The sequence below is a fragment of the Notechis scutatus genome, chromosome 4, assembly GCF_049901735.1.
Source record: "Notechis scutatus isolate UNSWTSFEM ecotype Mainland chromosome 4, rNotScu1.2, whole genome shotgun sequence".
Lineage (NCBI taxonomy): Eukaryota > Metazoa > Chordata > Lepidosauria > Squamata > Elapidae > Notechis > Notechis scutatus.
The window spans coordinates 18,160,051-18,185,669 of record NC_142012.1 but is presented as its reverse complement, the minus strand read 5'-3'; the positions used below and the strand labels follow the sequence as shown (position 1 = coordinate 18,185,669).

Below are 25,619 nucleotides of genomic sequence, written 5' to 3'. Positions count from 1 at the left end.
CTTGCAGGGTCCCAAAGATTGATTTCTGGCGGAGTTTGGGAGAGAGAAAGTAAGACTTTTGCTGCTTTCCTTGCGTGCAGCCAAAAGCGGAAGCGGAAAGAAGCATCCTGGTGGCCAGGCGAGGTGTGTGGGACGAGTGGGGCAAGTTCCTCCCTCCCCTCACTACCTCATGTTGTTTGCAATGCAAGTGACGCAAGCTTTGTGTTCCCATGGGCCATGTGGGCAGTGCAGCCTTGTGTTCCTGCGCAGCCTGGATTAATTGCTTTGGGGTGGTGGTGCTTTGGGTGTGACATTTCTCTGCGGACCACCAGTGGTCCCCAGCCCACTGGTTAGCAACCATTGTGTGCTTGTGGCTGCTGATGAATTGCATTTAAAGCTATTCCTCACTGTGTGCCTGTTTACTGTCTTGTAATCCCTTCTTCTCTGATCTCAGCTCTGCGGGGGAGTGGGTGGGTAGAAAATGTATCTCCTTTTATTACTTTATATCTATTTATAATTGTCCAGCCAGTCTGAAGTTGTGCTTGACCAAATGCAAAATGCACTGTAATACATCTGCAGGGGAAACTAGTCCATCCTTGCTTAATGAAGAACATTCCACATAAATTGTTTTATCAAAAATACAGAAAGTTACACTGAAGCATATTTAAAATCTAACAACATATTTTCCCAATTTAGATTACCACTCCCTAAGCAGCTGAGCTGTGAAGATTTCGTGCTCCTCTATTACACTATTGGATGAAGGCAAAGCATATCACTCCAGCATTGTGATGAGTGGTGCGGTGGCCTAGAGGTAGAGCCCTCGCCTCAAAATCTGGAGGCTGCGAGTTCGATCCTAGGTAGAGGTAGCTAGTTCTCTCTCGGCATGATGAGTATAACTCCGCGTTGGAGACAGGAAGGGCATCCACTCAGCTCCATTCAGCCTGCCCAGTCTCCACCCCACAAGGGATTATGGGGTCACTAAAAGATGATGATCATGATAAGGTAGATATCACTTTATTAGACTAATAAGATTGCAATCTGACCAGACGTGTCTATGCCTTGCATGCCTTCTGAGCAGCATCAGGAATCTTAATCACTTCACAGTTAGCATCCTGTCTATTCCCATAAATTTAAGAGAACTTTTATCCCCAAACATAGAAATATACCTTAACAGGGAATCATTAAATTAATGAAAAATTTAACTAAATAAACATCTTTTAACTAATATGACAATTAAAATGGAATCAAACAAATGCACAATGGTATATGATTAAAAAAAAACCACATTAATAGTTTATTTGTGGAGGGGAAAAAACGATAAAAACTTTCTTAAAGGTCAACAAAGTTTGGAGAAAATTTCTAAATCATCACTACTGAGAAGGCCTTAATGTAAAAGCTATCACAGATAAAAGAAAACAAATATGAGGGGTTTTAATTTCTCTTACCTTTCTCTGCAGTTAAAATAATCATTTAAAACAGAATTAAGATTAATATTTTTATTATGTGAACAATCTGGTATAAAACATTACAGTACTTCAAATAAAAACAAACCAAGAGACAACAAATATGGGCATTTCAAATAAGGCACATGTAAAAAAACACACATCCAGTGAAATAGACAAATTTCTATATATATATTTATATATTTATATTTAGAGGTAGAAATAATTACAAAAATATGCAACAACTTTAACCATTAGCAGTTCTGTTAAAACTAGGGTCCCTATTAAAAAACTGCCTTGGTAAGATAGTTACAGATGGCATTTTATGCACTACATTTTTATGACATCTGTACATTTTAATTTGAGTACCGGTAGGGGGAAAAATGCTATTGCATGGCCAATACAAGATTTGTTTAAAAAGCTATAAATGTTCATACAAATGTATTTAATAACAAAACATTCTTGAAGCACCACAATTTTTCTCTCAAATAAAAAAGAAATCTACATCGCCTTTTTTATATTAGCATTAGAGACCTAATGAGGTTTTTAATAGTGTTGCTATATCTGCTGGAATGGCTCCTTCTTCTCCTGTAGAATTAAAAGGAATATGTCAGATTTTCATGCGCAAAGAACATTTAATTCAAGTTAATAGTTATGATGAATGCAACCAAAATAATATTTCTGCAATCTTGCTAACTGAACATGAGAATATTATCGCAATGGAATACTTTTTAAAACAGTGGAATGCAAAATTTGCTTGGACATTTGAAAATCACTGGTTCAATTTAATCTGTTTTCCAAATTACTCTCGGGGTTTTGCATAATAGTTACTATTCTGATTAATCTTGTTCATATGTCTGAATAAGCTGGAATCAAATCAGAGGTGGTATTCAGCAGGTTCTGACCAGTTCTGCAGAACCGGTAGCAGAAATTTTGAGTAGTTTGGAGAAACGGCAAATACTACTGCTGACTGGAGATTTTACAGTATCCTTCCCCTGCCACGCCCACCAAGCCATGACCACAGAACTGGTAGTGAAAAAAATTGAATCCCACCACTGAATCAAATATGGTAGCTGGCATAAATTAAATTAAATTTGGAACCAGGTTCAAATATTTGAGCAAGCCACAAGGCAAAAACAACTATTCTAAAAATTACTTTGGACACATCAAGTATCTATGTGTAGCCACTGTTAACTTTTTCTTTATTTATACTTCTGCATCCTATTGTGCAAATTGCTTTTCAAAGTCTATTAAATAGTTCACTAGACAACATGACAAAGAGATCCATGAAAAAGAAATACTCACTTGGATCATAAAACATTTGCACCATTATTTATATTATAAACAAAGAGGTAAAAGTAAAACTGGATTTTGATCAAACTATGTGTCAAAACTTTCTGCACTTTTTTGATCCAAAAAAAGAATGAAATTTGGTGAGAAATTGTATAAAACATAAAAAAAAAAAAAAAACCTAGGAAATGCTACATTCTAGCTTTCCAGTCCATGTGGTCCCTAAATGTCGTTCTTTTTTAAAAAAATATACATACTGGACTGCTTTTATGGATTCATTTTAGGACTCTAAGATTCTGAATATAGATTGGGCTGACCTTAGATCACTTTCAGACAGTTGAACATTTATTCTAAATAATCATATGGTATGTTATTTGATTTAGAGACATTTCTCAGACTACTTTTTGAAAAGTACTTAAGTTGGAGAAGCATACGGGGATCTCAACCAGGTAAAAGATTTTAATAGCTATTATACAGTGGTTTGTACTGAAAAATTATATTTTGCTTCAACATACAAACTTGAACTTATGATTTAATTTTTTTTACAAAAGCAACAATAAATTTGATGACATTATTATTTCCATATTTCTTTGGTTTTCTAAATACTATTTTTTTCTACCTCACATACTTGTGAACCCTCTCTTTTTAACCTACTAAAAAGTATTTTGCAATAACTCACCTGTTTCAGTTGCTGTCATATCTTGCTCTAATTTTAACTTCTGCTGACTGATTTTGAGCATGGATTCTTCTATGGTCCCTTTACTTATAAGCTTAATAACCTGCACTTCTCTAAACAAAATAAAAACAAACAACATCAAATATTTATTCATATAATTATGTAAAACAGTGTTTATAGTTTATTACAAGTATATTATTTCCCATCTGGCATAATTATATAAAAAATGAAGCTTGTTTATTTTTAGCAATGTATTTAGTGACTAACCTTTCTCATGCAAAGACAAACATAAAGTGACAGCAACTGTGGATTAGAACTGTGATGAATACATGTATCATATGTCATAGGCATATATCATACATGCAGAGTATCAGACAAAAATTGCAAAGCAACTTTAGCATTGAGAATTCCTATGTTCAAATGTGGATCACTAAAAATATTTTACCAAAAAAGGAGTTATTTTAAGCCTGCCTTTTTTGTATCTGTTTTCTTGTATTGCAGCCAATTCCATAATTTCAATGAAGTGAAACCATAGTTTGAACAAACAATAAAAGAATAACAACAAAACACAAGACTGGCTGACATTAGAAATATAAAAACAATGTTAGCTTACGTAAGTAAGATAAGTATTGCTAGGCAATGGTGTAAAGATGGATGTAGGGACAGATAATTCTTATAATTGTCTGAGACTCTATATCAAGGGTGTCAAACTCGATTTCATTGAGGGCTGCATTGAGGGTTGTGTTTGACCTCGGGGAGGGGTGTGTGGCCAGCTCGATGTTACTTGTATTGGGGCACTTGAGGTGGCCCGAGCACTCTGCCAGTGAAAATGGGCTCCAGGTGTGTTTTCAACTGTGACAGCCTCCTGCAACCCTCTGCCAGCGAGAGGCATCACTATTTCCAGGGCAGCCCCACTGGCCGAATCTAAGCACCCCGTTGGCTGGACCTGGACCCCGGGCCTTGAGTTTGACACCTCTACTCTATACAGTCTTCTTTAGGCTTTAAAAAAGAACGAATGAACCAAAGTGTAAAGTTTATCTCCAATCAAGGTATTCACACCAACACACCAAATTAATCATAATAAAATCAGCACTTTATAAAATTGGGAAAGTTTTCTTATCAATCCATACCTAGTCTGCCCAACTCTGTGGCATCTGTCTTCAGCCTGTTTGTCATTGTAAGGATTGCAGTCAATATCATGGAGAATGACCACATTGGCCGAAGTCAAATTAATCCCAAGGCCTCCAGCTTTAGTTGAAAGCAAGAAAATAAAGATACCCATATCTGAATTGAATTCATCTATCAAATGTATCCTATCCAAAAAGAAAGAAAAAGCAAAGCATTTATTAGCACGCCAAGTCTTTTTTAAAAAATGAATCTCCTATTGGTTGGTCACATTATAAAAACTGGCATATGTACCCGTTCATTTGTTGAGCATAGCATCAAAGCATATATAAAGAAAATCTCATGTAGCAGATATGTTCTTACCTTTCGGAGATCTGTGTCTTTCCATCCAGTCTAAGATAGCGATATTGCTCGTGTTTCAGGAGAACTTCCAAGATGTCCAGCATCATGGTAAATTGGCTAAACAAGACAACTCTGTCACCCTAATGGATGAACGAATACAGTTAATTTATGAAAAAGCTCCTACTTTCATCAGAAAGTGAAGTACACAAATATTAAAGCTGCTTTAGACTACAGAGGCTGGATTTAAAACTAAGCAATACATTTGAAAGTCAGTGTTCCAATATTTAATATATTTACTAAGTTGAGGACTAAACTAGTCTACTGTTTTCAAGGGACAAAACAGCCAATGTGATGGCTTCACTTGATCATGAAATAAACATGTATCTGTTTTTGTCAGCTGTAATCTGTGTATAAGCAGTGGCTAATAAGAATTATTAGAGAATTGTAACTTTAGACATAAGCAAAACTCTATTTTTAAAAAATCTTTTAATGACCCTGTAATCCCTTGGGGGTGGAGTCGGGGCAACTGAATGGAGTTGAGTGTTTACTGGCCGGTAGCCCTTCCTGTCACCAATGCAGAGTTCACAGCTGATATTTACTCATTGTGCCGAGAGAGAGAAATATCTGCAGCTACCTAGGATCAAACTCACAGCCTCCAGATTGTGAGGCGAGAGATCTACCTCTAGGCCACTACATCACTCACATAAGCAAAACTCTATGAGATGCAATAATAATACACTGCTAATAAAACAGGAAGAGGCTAATATATTAGGATCAGATTACTTTATTCTAGTTTAAGATGCAGAAAAATACCATCTGAACATAAACTTGTGCAACATAAGTGCATAGTTAGTTTCTAAAGAAGATTTTATATTTCAATCTTGGAACACTCAGTAGCAAATTACTACAAAAGTTATTTCTATTTTTGTCAGATATGAAGGCTTGTCTTTACTTCAAAAGAATAAATCTATTTTGTCTTTGAAAAAGTAGGAATTTAGGCTAAAAAACCTTCCCCTCATGTTATTTTGCAAAGAGGTCAGAAAGTTATAAGTTTAAAAATAATAAATTTATTACTTATAAATTCTCAAACATTACGCATTCTGTTATCATACAGAAACTCAGAAGCAATTGGTCCCAGCATGGGATTGATATTGCTTTGAAGGAGAACTCATAAGAAAAATTAAAATGTTTACCACAGGAATAAAAACACTTAATATCAATTTTCAATAGATTTTTTTGCCCAGTAAAGTAAGTTGTCAGTAGCATTGAGTCGTGATGGCGTGGTGGTTAGAATGCAGTATTGCAGGCTAATTATGCCAACAGACAGAAGTTTGATTCTGACCAGCTCAAGGTTGACTCAGCTTTCCATCCTTCCAAGATGGGTAAAATGACGACTCAGATTGCTGGAGGCAAATATGCTGACTCTGTAAACCGTTGAGAGAGGACTGTAAAGCATTGTGAAGCTGTATATAAGTGCTATTGCTATTTTCTGAAATTACACTGCCTTCATCTCCACTTCTGAAATAGCTTCAAGAGTTTCAAAAATAATTCAGTTGGTTTAAGGATTAGGGTTATTACCTTAACCTTGGCCACTAAAAGCAATATTTATGTATTCTCCAAAAAGGTCCTTAAAGATTAGAAAACTAGATTTCTTAGCTCTGAACCTCACTTCATTTGGCCATCAGTTCTATAACCAACAATTAGCTGTCATTGCCTCTCTCCTCTCTCATCTAGTTAAGGCCTATTTTGTTATATTATATTAGGGATTGATTACATTTACACCCTTCCCCCCAATATACTATTTTTCACACAAACATTTGAGGAACCTACCTGATGAAGAGTCCCTATGAACATGTTACACTAGCCATGGATAAATTGTGAGCAGGCAGGATTTTTAGCCATGGTTAATGACAAACCTAGATAAACGGTATTGAGAGGGCAGATGAGTTCATAATCCTACAAGCAACTGCTGATCTTTAGCCCTGGCTAATGTTGTATCTATTTTGTTTTCCAAGAATCTTCAAAGGTGAGGAATTTGAAGAGAAGAGAGCTTCCCCTAACTAATACGAATATTGTTTTCTAAAATGTGTTTCGGTCAGTATAGATTACAGCTGAAAACAGCTCACTTATTTGTAGAGGTTAATATATCAAAAAGGGATTGGTATGAAGGGCGCACCTTTTCTTTAAAATCCGATAAAATGTGTATTAGTGTTCTAAATTTTCCAGAATCCAAAATTAGATCCATTTCAAGTTTGAAGTCCTGAATATTTGCATACTGTTTACAAAGCAAATGCAGTTCATAATCAGTCATCACACACATATCTTCAAAAATAAGATCAGGGTTTGCTTCACAGTGTGTAGGCTCCTAAAACAACAACAACAAAACCTTAGTTATTTGCAAATGAATAATATTAACATGCAAAACACACCTACTGTCCTGTAATTTATTTTTATCCGACAATCCCGGTTTTTTTTAGAAGGCTCCTTGGTGCTCTCTGACCTTGCTTGTTTTCTTGCAGACATGCCCCGTTTTCGGCCGTGACTGCCTCCCGCAGCCCTCTGCCAGGAAAAATGGAGCTGGGGAGGCGCATATTCTGCAGGAGGCCATCCAGGCTGAAAATGGGGTGCGCCCCTCCCCCCCAGCTGTTTTCGCTGGCAGAGGGCTATCAAAACAAACTAAAAACAATAGGACAAATGTTTCCCCTTTTGTATTTGAGCTTGCAAGAAGGGATAGGAAAGGAGAAAGGGAAAGAGGAAAGACAAAGAAAAAGAAGAGAAGCTAGGAAAGAGGGGAAGGAAGAAGAAAGGAGAATGAAGAGGAAGGAAAAAGAAAAAAGGAAGGAAGATTATAATGAGAGTGAGGGTCTCAGGGAAGTCCTGCTTTAACATTTGGCCACCATAGGTGTCCCCGAGATGAGTCCCGTGTCATGCCCACCATGGCCACACCCACCCACCTCATCCTGGGCCACACCCCATGTCCCACCAGCCTTCTGAGGTCAAACACAAGCCTGATGCGGCCCTCAATGAAATCAAGTTTTACACCCCTGTTCTAGAAGACTGACCTTCAGCTGCTTTAATTCTGTCCTCCTTCCACCTGACTGATTTCATAAGCGTGTAGGCCAGAAGAGTAATTGAGCCGATGCTATTGGTGAATCCTTCATTTGGCTGTCACTTAATTTTAGTCAAGTGGGAATAGTGTTTTACTTATTGTTTTTAAAAAACAAACTTTGTATTTCTATTACCTCCCAGAATTGCATTGGGGAAATTGGTGCCCATATAAAGTGAAATAAATAAATGCAGAACCTTCAGAATTTGTCTTGATCGTGCAGGGAGATACACATTACCTATTAACTACTGCATTAAAGCCAGATTTCAAATTGTGAGCAAATAGGACAAATGCACCTTGTGTGATCCAGGTTTTTTTTAATCCATTCATAACTTTGGGCAGATTACAAAATTAGAACACTTTTATTTATGTTGTCATATAAAACCATTTTTCATTCTAGAACTTATTCCCAATCTTTTTCAATTTTTTGAATGTTTTATTTTGACATAGTTTCTCCAAAAATATAAAATGACTCTTGACAAGACAGCCAGATTGTTATAATGGTTGATGTAACAAAACAGGCAGATTGTAAGTTTTAGTCCTGCCTGAGGCACAAAGTCACCTGGGGAATTTTGAGTCAGTCACTCACTTCACCCTAAAAAGCAGGCAAAAGCAACCCACTTCTGAAAAACCTTCCCAAGAAAACCTCAAGGATTCCATTTACAGGTAGTCCTCCACTTACGACCACAATTAAACCCAAAATTTCTGTTCTTAAGTGAGACATTTGTTAAGTGAATTTTACCCCATTTTACCTCAGTTGCCTTAGTTGTTAAATGAATCCCTGCAGCTGACAAGTTAGCAACCCGGCTGTTAAGTGAACCTGGCTTCCCCATTGACTTTGCTTGTCCAAAGGTTGCAAAAGGTGATCACGTGACCTTGGGACCCAGTGGCCAAACATCTGAATTTTGATCACATGATCATGGAGATGTTGGAAATGTCGTTAACTGTGTTGTAACTTTGAATGGTCACTAAGCAAACTGTGGTAAGTTGAGGACTACCTATATTTATTTATTCATTTACTTACTTAATAAGTAACTAACTTATTTATAATACAGGGCTCTTCAAACCTGGCCACTTTAAGACATGTGAACTTCAACTCCCAGAATTCCCTAGCCAGCCATGCTAGCTGGGGAATTCTGGGAGTTGAAGTCCACAAGTCTTAAAGTAGCTAAGTTTGGAGATCCTTGATTTAATATATCACCCATTTCTGAGGCAAATGCACCTAATGACCAAACTAAAATGCATCTATTACTTACCTTGAGCATGAGTTTTGACATGGCTCTAAGTTTTTCAGAGGTATAATACTGGCGGTGTAGGAGAGGATGATTAGCCATTTTTCTTAGCTGCATCATGACATTCCCCATTTCAGGATTTTTTTCTATGAAGAGAAACAGACATCAGGAAAACATATCCATACGCTTCAAACATGTTAATTAAAAAGTCTTTTTTTTTACAGATATATCTAAAAAACCTCAGTAGAGCTCGGTGTATTTCTTCCCTTGTGCAAAAGAAAAATGGCTGAGAAGTACTAATACGCATTCATACCTTGACTATCAACAGATTTCTTAAAGCAGCTAAAAAGATCTTGGTATAGTTTTTCCTGTTTCTCAGTCATTTCACACCACTCCACAATGTCTTTTTTGGGAGGTAGTTGCTGCAGCACCTGGCAGACCAAGACCGAAATTCTATGTATTAGGAAAACAAACTTAGACACACAGATACAAAACTGGAAGTTCTACTTTATTTATGGTAACCTAATATCAAATAATTATTTGTCATGGCAGAATAAAGGCATACCTCTTCTTTTACTCTTCTCAAGATGAATGGTTTTATTATCTGCTTTGCATGTGTAATTCTCTCCTTTTCATAAATGCTATGCTCCTCAGATGCTTTCTAATAAAAAAATCAAAAACATAAAGAACATTTCATAATGTCAATGCAAGAAAGGTAACATGAACAGAGATCATATGTTATTTGTCCTTAACATGAATATCTTGATTCAAAATAAAGCTTCATTCAAATTCCATGGTAAGCAATAATGTGTCCTGTTTTAGTTTAATACAATGTTTGAACCCAGTCATTTTTGTTTATTAAACAAACCACAGTTAAACCACAGTATGTGTGGGTTACATACAGCTACACTGTGGTAATGACAATTATTAAAATGTTTACTATTGTACAGAATATTTAACGGAGGGATACAATCAAGATCAAGTGAGGTAATAATACCACTCTATAAAGCCTTAGTAAGACCACACCTAGAGTACTGCATCCAGTTTTGGTCACAACATTATAAAAAAGATGTTGAGACTCTAGAAAAAGTACAGAGAACAGCAACTAGGATGATTAGGGGGCTGGAAACTAAAACATATGAAGAATGGTTACAGGAACTGGGCATGGCTAGTCTAATGAAGAGAAGGACCAGGGGAGACATGCTAGTAGTCTTCCAATATTTGAGGGGCTGCCACAGAGAGAAAGGGGTCAAGCTATTTTTCTAAAGCACCTGTAGGCCAGACAAGGAATAATGGATGGAAATTGAACAAGGAGAGATTTAACCTTGAAATAAGGAGAAACTTTCTGACCGTGAGAACAATCAACCAATGGAACAGAAGTTGCCCTCGGAAGTTGTGGGAGCGTCATCACTTGAGACTTTCAAGAAGAGATTGGATTGCCATTTGTCAGAAATGGTGTAGGGTCTCCCGCTTGGGCGGGGGTGGGTGGGTGTTGGACTAGATGACCTACAAGATCCCTTCCAACTCTGATTATCTGTTATCTGTTATATCTAAAGATGCAAAGTTGAAGATTGCATTATGATTTTTCTGAACTATGTTTTAAAATTATCTTTAAATTCACAATGCAAAATTAACAATAATCATATAACTATTTCAAAACAATAAAAACACATACAAAATATACTTACTGCTTTAGAAGAAAATATCCTCCGGATTTCACTGGTGCTACTACTGAACATGTGTGGCATTACAAAATTCAATAGGGACATAAGTTCTAAAAGATTATTTTGAACAGGAGTCCCAGTTAGCAGCAAACGATTTTTTGCCTGTTTTGATAAAAACAAATAAGCAGTGATTAGAAGATGAAACATTAAATTACCAACATTTTGCCAAAACATTGCATTAGAAGGTAATACAATACAATACAGTAAGTATTATGAGGTAATACAATACAATAAAGAAGTAATACAAAACATTGTGTTACTTTTCACTGTTGAGAAGTGTAATATTTTCATAGCTACACATTTTAAAAATGGCTTACAATATTTAAAATGATAAGGATGTTGCAAATAACAGCCTTAAATGTCACTGAAGTGAAACAACACAGTGAAAAATCTCAACCGTTTTTGTCCGGACAGATAATAGCTACCACGGTTGGCTATATAGTTAATCACAACAGCATGCATGCATGATTGTTTATTTAAAAAAAAAAATAAAGCCACCTCACTCATAATTTTTAGCTCTGCAACACCTACAAAAGAGAAAATAGTGCAAAACAAACAACCACCAAGAAAATAAAAAATAATATTCAATGCCCAACAGGGCTGGTGGTAAAACATGAAGACATAGTACTGGAAGGGCTTATTCCAAAGAGCAGGTACAGCAACACAGAAGTCATGTCTCTTAGATCAGGGGTCTCCAACCTTGGCAACTTTAAGACTTGTGGACTTCAACTCCCAGCTGAGGAATTCTGGGAGATGAAGTCCACAAGCCTTAAAGTTGCTAAGGTTGGAAATCCCTGTCTTAGATGGCCTTGTTTCAAAAACGGGTTTCTCAACTCTATGCAACCTTGTGAGACAGGAAGACATGATAAGAAGAGATAGTCATGCAAGAGATGTGGCACCCATGGCTTTATAAAGCTTCTATATTTAGACCTAAGGCTTATTGTATATTTACATAATTCAGATAGGTAATTCTACAGGACTGCAGTTTAATGTTGCAAAATGAGAAACAGACTATATATTAAAATATTTTATTAATGATGTAACATTTAGTAATCCCTGAACATGTAAATCATAACTGACAAAAAGAACCAAGAGTAAACAATCAGTGCCTTACATTAATTGTCATCAGATGTTGATAGCGTACAGAACCCATATTTTTTAGCATATGACCTTCATCAAAAATTGCATAATTAAGTTTCATCTTGCGAAACAGGCTACGATCTTCTGGACTACTAATTGCACAGTTATACCTATCAAGACAACAAACTATGAGCATATGTTGCTTTACAAACACGCATACATTTATTGATTTTATATATATATATATATACACACACACACATTCTAGCATTCGGTTCTGATAGTACAATGCATGTTTAAAAGCAGGCATATTTAAATAAAAGAGCTATTTAATGCTGGCAAGAGTTTTAAGAACCATTACCAGAAAAAATATAATTACTAGGAGCATTTGAACTGTAGCTGTTGTTACAATTTGAATATTATATTTGCTTTCGATTGCATTTTGTATGCAACACTGTGGCACAATATGCACAACTATTTTTCCATTACAGGTACTCCTTGCTTAGCGACTGCCTGGACAGCAACTGTTCCGAGTTACAATGGTGATGAAATGGTAACTTTATGACCAATGCTTGCATTTATGACCTTCCCAATGTCTCTTTCCATCATGTATTTGTCATTAGTCAGTCAGTATGCATTATCTTGTGTAAAAACATAAGCACAGCCATGGTCATGTGATTTTTCACATAGCGAACATGTTGCTTAATGACTGAGTTGCTAGTCCCACTTGGATCATTAAAAGAGACTACCTGTAGTATATTCAACATACAGAACAAAATGTCTAAAGATAATCTTTTACTGGGAAAGTATAACCAGTAATACATTATGCCACATATATTACATTTGGTGTGCTTATAAGAATATATTCATTTATATCTCCTCACAATCAATGGGAATAACACGATTTATTGAAAAATATATTTATTCCATTAAAATTATCACGTACTGATAATTATTCAGCCCTACAAATAATCCAGTTACGACTTATAGCTGACTGAATTATATAAAAGTTCTTTATTTCTACACAAATCTTTTTTGGGGAGAAAGTTGGGAATAATTGTTTGCTCCAAATATGCTGACACGGTAGAAAGGCCACAAAATCCTTGTAATACATTTATTCTCTGCCTGTTATGAAAGCAGTGCTTACTTCCACTGTAGTTACTGTCCCCAACATATTTTCTTTCTCCATGCAATGAGTAATAATACTAATGGGAGAAAAGAATGTACTAATATATTTTTATTTGCGCAAATTAACTCTGGATTTCACAAAATGTTTGAAATATTACTATATGTGAAGTTATACATCTCTTTTTGAAATTATTATTATAAATAAAAATGTCATGCTCAAGTGAAACACTTGAACAGAAGTACTTCGTTAGATTATAACTACATTTTTAATGGATTTCTACTTACGTTGTCACAATCACATTGAAATCTGCCACTTTATTGTAGATATCCATTCTGAGATGCCTCCTGTCTTCTTGAGAACCTAGGCAAAAATGGAGAGCTAGACTTTATAGTAATTCTAGGTAATTTATTAAACCATTCTTATGAATTCACAAGTTGTTTGCTATAATATGCCATAAAAACATAGAACTATATTTTGGCTGTAAATATTTTACCTTGAAACACAATTTCTTACCGTAATAAAATAAAATCTGGAGTTCTGGACACCACAGGTTAACTTCCCTTATCCAGTTATCTATTGTTAAAAAAAAATACATGAAAGTGTTAAAGAAACATTTTATTAGTCTACACACAGGTAAACATGAGTCCTAACTTGCTCACCCTAAAGTACAAAACTACAACATAGTTGTGATTGGCTGTGTTGGGATTCTCCTCGCTAATGAAGCCATCATCAGTCGTTAGGTGTCCTTGGAGTGAATGTATGTAGAATTGCACTATTAGTGGAAAGAGCCCTACACTCTTTGGAGGAAGGGTTGAAGGTATACCGTATATGCCGGCGTATAAGACGACCCGGCGTATAAGACGACCCCCAACATTTCCACTCAAAATATAGTTTGTTATATACTCGCCCCTCTTCCGCACGCCTTCCACTTTTGCACTTTTTTTTTTTTGAGGCACTTTTGTCTACTGTGGAATGCGAATCCCGTGAAGCTGAAAGGAGCAGCCAGCCTTCTCCCAGCTCCCAGGAACAGGCTCGCACCGCCGGGCTCCGCTGAGGTATCCGGCTGGGGCTGTCAGGAGTTGTTACCGCTGGCGCGGCTCCGCGCGGCTCCAGTCCCGCGTTGCCTCGGGAAGGGAAAGGCAAAAGGAAGAGCCGCGGCTTTTGCCTTCCTTCCCGAGGCAACGCTGGACTGGAGCCGCGCGGAGCCGCGCCAGCGGTAACAACTCCTGACAGCCCCAGCCGGATACCTCAGCGGAGCTCGGGCGGTGCGAGCCTGCTTCCTTGGGAGCTGGGAGAAGGCTGGCTGCTCCTTTCGGCTTCACGGGATCGCTTCCACGGTGCGCAAAAGTGCCTCAGCCGCGGCAGCCGCAGTGCTTCCCAATTACTATTTGCCGGCGTATAAGACGACCCGGCGTATAAGTCGACCCCCCAATTGGAGGCATCTTTTTCAGGGCAAAAAAGTCATCTTATACGCCGGCAAATACGGTACATAATTTTAAACATAGTGAAACTGGGGTGAGGGTGGGTAGTTATTTGCACTGCAAGCCCTAAAGTTCTTTACGTAATCTCTTATTGAATTTTTCTTATAATATAAAGGATGTTCCTAAAATAAACCTTTCTGAGATTCTCCCTAATTGAACCTTTAGACCAGGGGTGTCAAACTCGCTTTGTCATGGCATCGTCATGTGACCTGTCGGGACTTCCTCCCCTTTGCTAAACTGGGGCGTGGCCAGCGCATGACGCATCTGGCCCGCTGGGCTGGGAGTTTGACATCCCTACACTAGGGAGAGTGAGATTCTAATCCAATCTCAACCATGGAACAGTGGTGGTATGCTACCGGTTCAGCCCAGTTCGGCCAAACCGGTAGCAAAAATTGCTACCTGAGTAAAAAAAAAAAAAGCCTCCGACAATCAGCTGGGAGGAGGGAAAAAAGCCTCCGATCAGCTGAGAGGAGAGAGAGAAAAGCGCAGGATCGGCCCTCCCATCCGCCCCTGCGCTTTTCTCTACTTTATCTTCTCAGCTGACTGGCGCTGCAGGCCTCAGCTGGTGTGTGGAAAGCTGCGCACGCGTGTTAGATGCTTGCACACACGTGCGATCATCGGACTGGTAGTGGAACAGGTAGGATCCCACTGCTGCCATGGAAGACTGGTCTGGGTAACTTCAGGCCAGTAATTGGTCTAATTCTAACTTACCTCACTGTGACAGAATATCTAGCAAAGCCTGGAAACACAGAGCAGGAAATGTGACTATAGGAGAGAAGATAATTTTCTTATTACAGAAAATATTCCTTAGTCCATGGGAGCACGGAAGTGTGAGGAAGACACTAGTAACTCCTCCATACTTATACTGCATAAAAGTTGATCAGAAGAATGGGTTTGGCAGACTTTTAAGATTCTGTCCAGTATCCTGTAGCAGTAAAGCAAGGGACCCAAATGATTGCTGTTTTCTGAGTTTGCCAACCTTGATCCTTAGGATCAAGGATCCTAAGGGTCTTGAAAGATATGTTACCAAGGCAATGATTGGACAAGTGCAACTAAAGTCCATTCCAAGAAATATGGAGGAAAATGTTTCAGACAGGCTCCATACTAGGTGCATAGTACATTCTGACTTGCAAGATTCTGTTACAATATCTATCTAATAAAATAGTTTTTATGCATACAAAATATGGTATTGGATTCTTAGACTGGTCTGTTCTATTAAAGCTGATAACATTCCTAGGTTTAAACACAATTGAAAGCAGACGTTGAATGTTCAATTATCTACTCTGAAATCAGTTGTAATATCATACTCTTAACTCTGTGAGGCTTTGGCTTAGCTTTAATAAATCCAATTTTTCAAAATTTGCAAGAAAAAAAATAGAAATATTTAAATTCCTTTAGCTTTTTTTCCAAAACAAGGGTCTAAGATTTTACCTACCTATTGTTGATGCGGGCACAACGATCAAATGTGGACCTACATCATCCGCTTGATAAAGATATGCCAGAAAAGCAATTGCTTGAATGGTTTTTCCTAAACCCTAGGTAAAAAGTAACTTAAAATAGAATTATTTTTATAGCACAATGCTATTGTTAAATCTAAAATATAGAAACATATTTAGAAGTAAATTATAAACTTTTTGAAATGTTACAATAATATTTCCTCATTCAAATATTTTGTAATATCTCTAATCTATATACAGTACAACTGGTAAACTTTTTCTTCATTCTTCATTCATGCAATAAGTCTAGACTTATAAGAAAAAGCCAGGCCCTTCTTGGCAACTACTGCTTCTTTGTCCATAAAACTCAGTCTCAAGTTTTTTTTAGTTTTTGATATTTTGTAGTCTCATGATTGATTCTATTAATGACATCTTTCTGAAGTTGCAAGATAACCAAATTACTTTTCCCCCCAAAACTCATCTGGAATGCGCCAGTCAACACACTCACAGTATGATTTAGTCCCAGGTCTTCATGCTAACCCATTCAGACATGTCACTTTCTCTCTTGCATAGAAGCATAAGATTGTATTAGCATGTGATACAATGGTTAAGGAGTTAGATTAAGGCTGGAAAAGACCTGTGTTTAAGTCCTTTCTCATCCATGGAAATCCATTAGTGACTTTGGGTCAGCTACATGTGTTATAAATTATTTCAGTGCAAATAAAAGCTACATTGTTTTCAACTTACCATTTCATCAGCTAAAATACCATTTAAGGAGTGCTTATGCAAAAGTGCTAGCCAATTTAAACCAATCTTCTGATATGGCTTAAGTTCCATGCTGACAATAGAAAGGGAAAAGTACAGTTACTGTTGTGTGAATTCAACTTCCCTGACCTACACAATTTCATGTAACATAGTAGCTAAAAAGACACAAGTTACTTAATCAAAACTTGCCTTTGTGTTACAATCATGCTGCCCTCAACTGTCCCACTATTATACAGGAAATAATACTAAATTATGTTGCAGTTTTGGTATGAATTAGAACACGTAAATATGTCAAATGCTTCAAAGCATTTACAATAATTGTAACAAGTCTTGATGTACAAAAGCTCTCAGCTTGCTCTGCCAACAAATTAGTCCTTTTAATTTTAATGGAAGACATTTAAACACGATTGCAATTGTCTGTAAACAGTCTGTGGAAGTGAGTGCACAAGTGAGCAAAGCTCCATTTGTACAACAGTGGGCACCTCCCCATGCCACCAATTCCTGAAGCTAGAACGGTTGGGGACCGCTGTACTAGAATGTGAGTTTCTCTGCCCTTAATTGAGCACCTTAACCATCATACTATATCACAGTCTTTCTTTTCTGTTTATGTTGTTGCATTTATTAATAAGCAATCTTGCTAACCTTGGATTTAGGATGGATGGTTGGTCAATGTTCCATCCACCACCTCCATTTCCAGTTATTTTTGTGACTTGTTTGGTCAGTTTATTTGAGATCTCTTCGCATTTGTTCATAAGTCTTAGCACAACATCTCTTTCTCTTAGCAATGTTTTGCAATTCCAAATAATATCTTCCGACAAGCCATTTGTCTTACACATTTTTGTGAACTACCAGAGAGAGAGAGAGAGAGAGAGAGAGAGAGAGAGAGAGAGAGAGAGGGAGGGAGGGAGAGAGAGAGAGAGAGAGAGAAAATAAGTCACTAGGTTTAAGTACAAAATCAAAATAAATTGAACATAGAGAATCCATCAGTTTTATTCCTCAGACCTTTTGGTTATTCTAACTTATTTTTCTCAATAAATTTTCATTTTTTATTCAAAACATTAAAATGCAAACTACAAAAAGGAAAAAAAGGAAAAAGTAAAAAACAAAGCAAAACTGGACAAAACTTAATTACATTAATAATTATTTATGAAAACAATTTACTGAAGTCTTATTCATTAAACATTGGAGTAGCATATGATCAGAGTTTCCTGGCCTGCCCATAGTAACACATATTAAGTAATTAATATTCTTGTGCATTTTTAGAATGAATTCACAGACACCATGAACCCAAAACAGGATTTTTCAAACTGCTTTAGCTGTTACATTTGATTGTCAAAGTATAAAAACTGTAAACTTGTGTTTCAACAAAAGAGGGTGCTATTAATATGCAGCTGAAAATTTGTTAGAATCTATGTAGTTTATTTCTTTGATGTGCTTTTATTTGTTAGGCAAAGCTAACAAAGTGATAAAAAATAAAGAGTTGCAAAGCATTCATAGGACTTATTTGAGAACTGCTGGGGCTATGTCCATGGCTCCCAGTGATAAATTACTTTGGCAGAAGGTTGCTATATACAAACCATTATTTCTAAAAGAGAAAAAAACCGCTAAAGTTTTCAAAGCTAAACTTTTTCACCACCCACCTGGAAAACTTGGAATGCCCTTTTAAAGCCAAGATAATCAACCTGGACAATACCTGTCAAAAATCAATCCGGCAGTTTTATGATTGCTTCCAGCACTAAGAAACATCCTCCGTGCTTGTTTAAACAGGGCAATAACTTGTTATATGCAACAGAATGCAAAGTAAGATTTATTTTCCTAATCCTAAAGCTATAAAGATCTTTTGTTGAATTCATGATTGTAAATCAGTAAAAAAAATAGCATCTATTCTCTGCTTCTAAAGAGATAATCCCTTCATAGTGTGCAGGCTAAACAGGCATCCTTTTATTTTTATCTTGGTATTGTACAGATTCATAATAAGAACATAAGTTAAATGCATCTTACAGAAATATCAAGAATTTAAAAAGTCCATCTGTTTCCAACACCATTCTTAGAAATAAAGCTGATGCTACAGGTTATTAGTTTTAACATTTGTTAAAAATCAGATAGAACAGGAAGCTTGTAAGGTGCTATGGAAAGTTTAGGGAAGCACACACATTCTTTCTTTTAATCTTTAATCTTGTTTAAAAATTAAAACCAATTAATATTAATTCTAATTCAGCTGTAATGTTATGGTGGGGAACTAGAGCCACAGCAACAACAGTAATCCCAAAGCTTATTTAGCTCTTAGCCAAAGCTAATGAATTATAGCAAAGCACCTTATTTTATGGACTGTTGTAGCAAAATAACAGAATAATGGGATTTACACCATTTAATCTTGTAAAATGTTAATTATTTAATTTATACCAACAATATCCATTATTGGGAAGTGCATTTCAGCTCTTCCTTAGAAAGTTGTGGCTTTTATTTGGCAATTCTGATGAACTCTCTATACAGATTAAATTGTTATGAAATATGCTTGAATTTAAGTAGGACTGAACCTCTAAAAGTGAATTATTTTACCTGTAAAGACATTTTAATAGGTTAATTCACATTTTCGATAATTATTTTAAATGCCTAAAGGCCAGATTGATGTGAAGAAGACTTGTAATTTTTACAAGTTAACCTTAAGTTAAACCATCTGTTAAAAAAACCACCCAGTTTGTTTCATGTTGCATTATCTCCATCTGTTTCCAAATCTTGAGTAAAAACAAGGAACACTTTAGCCACTCTCCAAAATAAATCTTATGAATTATGAAACATTCATCTTGTACAAATTTAAGTCAAATTAAACAAATTCCATTTCTTAAGTACGCACACAACCCAAGTCAAAATTATGTGTTCCAACCTTCCACTTATTACAATGAAAGTGATAATATATTGGTAAATAAAAACTTCTATATAGAAACACCTGCAATAAAACAAAGTCAGTTTCTGAGATTTCATCTGGTACAAAATATAGACAATCAACCCATTGGACAGTTGAGCCCGAAGTTGGAAACTGAGCATTTATATACCCTAAGGTGGTATTTAGTTATCTAAAGGATCTGATTTATTTATCCCTTTAGATCAGGGGTGTCAAACTCAATTTCACTGCGGGGCTGCATCAGGGTTGTTTGACCTTGGGGAGCTGGGGTTACATGTGGCCAGGGTGGCTGTGGCCAGCTCGACATCATTTGGCCTCCCCAAACTCCATTTTCGCTGGCAGAGGACTGAAGGAGACCGATGCGGCCGAAAACGGAGCCTGGGCGGGCTGTGCTCGGCCTCCCTGGGCTTCTTTTTTCTGGCAGAGGCATTGCAGGCCAGTCCTTCGCTGTTTCCAGGGTAGTCCCACGGGCCAGATTTAAGCACCCTGCAGGCCAGATTGAATTTGACACCCCTGCTTTATATATACATAAGTAACCTTATTTGTAGGTTAGACAAGAGAAATTTTTAAAGTCAGATTTTTTCAATCAACTGTGCACCAACTGATGAATAACCTTCTAATAGACTTGTATGTAGCCCACTTTGATTCAAGTACTCAATCAGCCCTTTAAAAATTATTTCAAGTTGCTTTCTCATTTCTAGTTCTGTTGACTTTTTAACAACATATATTACCTTAAGTTTCTTAACTTATTATTTTTTAAAGGAAATGTTTATTTTGCTACAAAATATTTTGTTAAATATTGTTTAAAATTATATTAATTAAAACAATATCAGTGGCTATAAAAGTCAACACTGTCCTTGGCTGCAGTAACAGAGGAATAGAATCAAGGTCATGTTAAGTGTTACTACCACTTAATAATGTGTTGGTAAGACCAATCTTGGAATATTGTATTCAGTTTTGATCACCACAATACAAAAACAGAAAAGTGCAGAGAAGAGCAACAAAGATGATTAGGGGACTGGAGACTAAAACATATGAAGAATGGTTGTAGGAATTGGATATGTCTAGTTTAAGGTAAATAAAAACTAAGGGTGACATGATAGCAGTGTTCCAATATCTAAGGGGCTACCACAAAGAAAGGGGGGGGAGTCAACCTATTCTCCAAAGCACCAGAAGGCAAAAAAAGAAGAAATGGATAGAAACTAATTAAGGAAAGAACCGATCTAAGAAGAAATTTCCTGAGTGGAAAGTTTTCGGTGGTCCAACACTGAAGGTTTTTAAGCGCTTGGACAACCATTTGCCTAAAATGGTATAGCATTTCCTGCCTGAATATTGGGTTGAACTAGAAGACCTTTGGGGTCCCTTCCAACTCTGTATCTGTTATTCTGCTGTAATGGACATACATACTCATCATGATATTCCTTTTCAAGATAAGAAATGCTTTGTTAAGTGCAAGATAGGAATATGTTATACTATGAAAGGTATCAAAATATAAGGTAGGAAAAATAATTAAATCTACTTTTCACAAACACCATTCACCTTACCTCTTCAGACATCTCTAACTACCCCCACCACCTCCAATTGCATATGTTGCTTGACAGGCTCTTTTGTTCTTAAAGTTACCACACATCTATTTTTGAGATATGGCTCTCATCAACTCCATTTGAACTTTAAATAATAACTCGATGGAGTCATCTATTACAAATGGCACCCATTTTGTTCTAAAACATATATTAGTATCCATTCCAAACTTTATAAAATGATTTACTTATTCATTACTAGACTAGTCTAATTACTGAAAAGACAGCTGTGGATAATTGCAATAATTAATACAGAAACTTTATAAAAATGTATTTTCCATATCCTAAACTAACCTATGGTTTACATCTAAGCTTGCATACAAGAGCCTAACTAACATATACAATTCAAATTCTTGCTGTGCCATAAACTCACTGTGATTCTTTTATTAGATTTTAAAAAAAAATATTGCAAGCAATTTTAATTTATAACTGAATAATTTATAAAGCAAAATTAATATATGAAAAAATTAAGTTTATAGTCTCTTTTTGAATATTTATGCATTTTTCAAATTTAAAAACCACATATAAAATTAATTATGAACCATCAAATCCATGTCAGCTCTTAGATTTCATGTTTAAAATTAAAGTTGTTTAATGTCTTTGTTAAAGAGAAACTGGAATACTTTCATTTTTTATTTATATTTCGCTTCATAGTATGACTTTCCACCCCCAAACACCAACTTAATGCATAGTAAAAGAAATGCTGGACAGCTGAATAGTCTGCTGTCAGTGTTTTTAGAAGTTATTTTTTCTTGAAAACTTCCAAGAATATAATTTGCTGAATTTCATTAATATTAGGGCATGTTATTACAGAAGCTAAGTAAATGTTTTGGTACTGACAAATAAATCCTTTATGAAAGAGGTTTGAATTAAAACAGGCCTATACAATTTAATTCTGTGGAACTATTTCAAAGAATGGCAGCCAACTTTAGCAATCACTATTGCAAAGAAGCTGTTTAGACAAAACTCAACATGTTTCTAAAGGACAGATGTTCTGTTCAAAGTATAAGACTTCAGGCAAAACAACTTCAGAGGCAGCATTGCTGTAAAACTATTCACATGTATTTTTCATGTATGCACTTTTAAAACATAGAAAAAAAGTATTTTTTTCATTTAAAAACCTGACCCAAACAATCTAGGGTCCAATATGCTTAAATGCCTAATTCAGAACAATGCAGCATGTATAGAGAGGTTTAAAAAGTACTTAAATGCAGTGGCCTCAATTCCTAGAAATACTGTTTTAAGGAACAAACATCAGAAGAATTAGAAAATAGCTTACTTCCAACAATTTATCTAAAACAATGACAAATAAAACTCAGACAAAATACCAAAATCCTGCAATTTTTCCTTTGAAAAATTAACAACCCAACCCAATCACAAAGTCCCACCTCTAAAAGCAAAGACTGTTTCATTTTGGTGGTACAGCACAAAATAAAGTTACTGAAAATGTTTTTTTTTTAAATTGTTTGAAGCAGTATAAAAAGTACTCACCAACAACAGGTATGCTTTCTTTCATTTCCATGTCAAGACTTCTAATTTGTTTTTGAAAGTTAAAAAAACACCCTTATAATGCTCAAGAAAATTACCAAAATTGCTTAATGCTAAAATTTAAAAAGTCAGCGATGAGTTAATTGAAAGGAATCAAAAGAAATAACAAAAGCTTCTTCATCAACCGTTTAACACACTTTATCCTGGCATCTAATCATGGAGAAACTCTGCAAGTTGGTTACCGATTCTCTGAGGCAACTGCAGTTAAAAGAAATTGCCACATTCTTCATTTCTGCATGGTTTTTCAATGACAGGAGATCAGGAAACACTAGCAAACAGCAGCTTCACAAATGAAAGCTCCAAATTCTTCTTCTGCAGTAAAGGGAACCAAGTTTCTGAGCTCAAGAATGAATGACAGTGTTGTCAGCCAATCAGCTTCTATTTTTCAAGAAAATCATGCCTTAATGCATTCAAAGTGAGGTCATCTGACACTTTGAAATGCTACTGGCTTAGAAGGAGCATAGTGCTTTAGCTTGGTTAGGTAAAGCGACACATGTATATGCCTTCTGAGTAGGAAGACATCCCTTGTATTAATAATATATTACATGCTGTTGATATATATTTTTTTTAAAAGAAAAGAATACAGACTTACTAAAGCTTCCCAACTATTAAAGGGACGGAGCTCCATTATTCTTTGAGCCTTTTTCTGAGAACACTGTGGAATCAAAGTGAGTTCACCAAGAGAAGCTCCTTGAAGAAAACTAAGAATTTTAGATCGATAACCATCTTCCATCACTTCGTCACCACTGCTATAGTCCTCATCAAGGGAACTACCGGCTTCCGAGGCAGACTCATATTGCACTTCCTGGGAGTCCTTTTTAGTACTCCAGATTTTTTTCTTTTTTTCCTTTCTCCTGAAGCCATTCTCAGAAGTTTTGGATGATTTCTCTTTCAGCTTCGTATTGGAAGTATTCCGGTGGTGAGCGGCATTATTAACCAAGTCGCTCTTTCCATTTGAAACTTCACTCTTTGAAGGTGCATCTGTATATATAACATAAAAGGATGGAGACACTTTGAAAAGCGAGGCCAATAGCAAAACCCACTGAATCTAGCAGGAGTCTAAAAAAAGCACCACAAAGTTGCTTCTGCTCAAATTTAATAACTTTTTAGATTCAGTGCATCTGTCTTGCCCCATGTCACTCCTATCAAAACGATCGAAAACAGACAGAGAACGTTTTGGAGCAGTTATTTGACATGTTATTTGACAGAAACAGTGGAAATCCTCCTTCCATTAGGAGTATCACACTGCCAATGAATGGATATTGGGAGGACATGTTATTTTTCTACCCTGTAGCACGAAGTATTCTTACTTCACCATATTACTCCATTACATAAGTGCTTAGTAGAGATCATAGAAGACTTTCAATCCTAGCAAAAGAACACGGGCAGAATACATGGAGGGACTCGAGAAATTTCCTTCGCTCCTGAATATTTGCCCCTCTTGAATTTTTGCAGTAAGTCAACGGAGACTGATTGGATGGAATCCAGGAGTATTTCTTTAAAAATGGGTAAAGTTTTCAGGCATAAAAACTCCTCTTGAAAAGGCCTCCTCAGTTAAATATGAGTCACTACTTTTAAAGGGAGAAAAAAAAAATCTTCAACTCCACAGCCTTTGGGGGGACTCGCAAAGCATTATTTCATTTGCCATACTGTTCACCATCCCAACAGCTGTGAAGCCATTATCATACGCATTCTATCATTATGGTGAAAATATTTATCTTTCTATGTTATCAAATTCAAGCAAAGCTTTGCAGCTGTCGTTCTAGTGCCTGGAGTCAGTATTGGGCTAAAGGATAAACATAAGTTGAATTCAGAAAGATGGAGAATATAGGTGGTCCTCATATCTAGGAATCAGATGAATATTCTCTTCCAGATGAGTTACCACACTTCTGAAAAAACACGCTAAGTACACAGCTTCTCTATTAAGGCCTTGCTGAACTTGAGAAGAAAGAACCCCCTGAGACAAGAAAGGGTTCAAAAATATATGTATAAGTATGCAATATTGGCGAAGATCTATAGCTCGGGTGTAGGATAAGGGTGAAGGTTCGTTCTCTAAGCTTGTGGGTTGGTTTCCGAATGTTTCGTTCCCATGCTAGGTAACATCTCCAGTGAAGTGTAGGGGATGCCAGTGTCCTTATAAGCACCCTTATAAACAGAAGAACACTGACACTGACATTCCCTAAACTCTGTGGATGATGTTACCGGGTTTTCCCAAAAATAAGACCCTGTCTTATTTTATTTTTTTTGGCCACCAAAAAAGGCACCAGGTCTTATTTTCAGGGGATGCCATCTACTGACTAAACTCATTTGTGCTTGTCATCCCCGGCCTCCTTTTCGCTGTCAGAGGCCCTCAGGAACTTCTGCGGCCGCCAAGACTTTCCTGAAGGCCTCTGCAGCTGCTAAAAGATCAATCCGGAGTTTTGTTACCAGTTACAGAGGCCTTTAGGAAAGTCTTGCCAGCTGCAGAAGAAATGGGCTGGCAAGGCAGGTGTCGGTGTGTGTGAGGCCCGGCTATAACTCTCCAAAGGTAAGTAGTAGGGTAGCTCCACACACCCCATCCCCACCCTAGCTTAAGTTTTATCTATCCACTCTGGAGTGGGCAGGATCTTAATTAGGGCTTATTTTGGGGGGTAGGGCTTATATTGGGTGCATGTGTAAAGATCAAGCTAGGACTTATTTTCAGAGTAGGTCAGATTTTTGGAAAAACAGGGAACCTAGCCTGGTAATGAAACATTTGGAAACCAACCCACAAACTCAGAGAACAAACCTTCACCCTCATTAT

General features: G+C 36.6%; 1 protein-coding gene across 2 annotated transcripts in view; it reads right to left on the bottom strand.

Moving 5' to 3' along the window:
• Positions 1–1,464: 1,464 nt before the first annotated feature.
• The window catches only part of SMARCAD1 (SNF2 related chromatin remodeling ATPase with DExD box 1), a 40,679-nt gene continuing 16,524 nt past the window's right edge, over positions 1,465–25,619 (bottom strand). The window contains exons 9-24 of one of the 2 annotated variants that reach the window (XM_026672655.2): positions 23,430–23,818; positions 17,450–17,652; positions 16,790–16,880; positions 16,042–16,141; positions 13,639–13,698; positions 13,410–13,485; positions 12,031–12,166; positions 10,881–11,018; positions 9,758–9,853; positions 9,506–9,623; positions 9,217–9,338; positions 7,031–7,219; positions 4,876–4,994; positions 4,518–4,700; positions 3,391–3,500; positions 1,465–2,009 (exon numbers count right to left, since the gene is read on the bottom strand). In XM_026672655.2, coding sequence (XP_026528440.1) covers positions 1,948–2,009; positions 3,391–3,500; positions 4,518–4,700; positions 4,876–4,994; positions 7,031–7,219; positions 9,217–9,338; positions 9,506–9,623; positions 9,758–9,853; positions 10,881–11,018; positions 12,031–12,166; positions 13,410–13,485; positions 13,639–13,698; positions 16,042–16,141; positions 16,790–16,880; positions 17,450–17,652; positions 23,430–23,818 — 2,192 coding nt within the window. In that variant the 3' untranslated portion in view covers positions 1,465–1,947. Of the gene's footprint in view, positions 2,010–3,390; positions 3,501–4,517; positions 4,701–4,875; positions 4,995–7,030; positions 7,220–9,216; positions 9,339–9,505; positions 9,624–9,757; positions 9,854–10,880; positions 11,019–12,030; positions 12,167–13,409; positions 13,486–13,638; positions 13,699–16,041; positions 16,142–16,789; positions 16,881–17,449; positions 17,653–22,780; positions 22,907–23,429; positions 23,819–25,619 lie in introns of those variants that run through there. The other variant, XM_026672657.2, reaches the window with a different exon arrangement.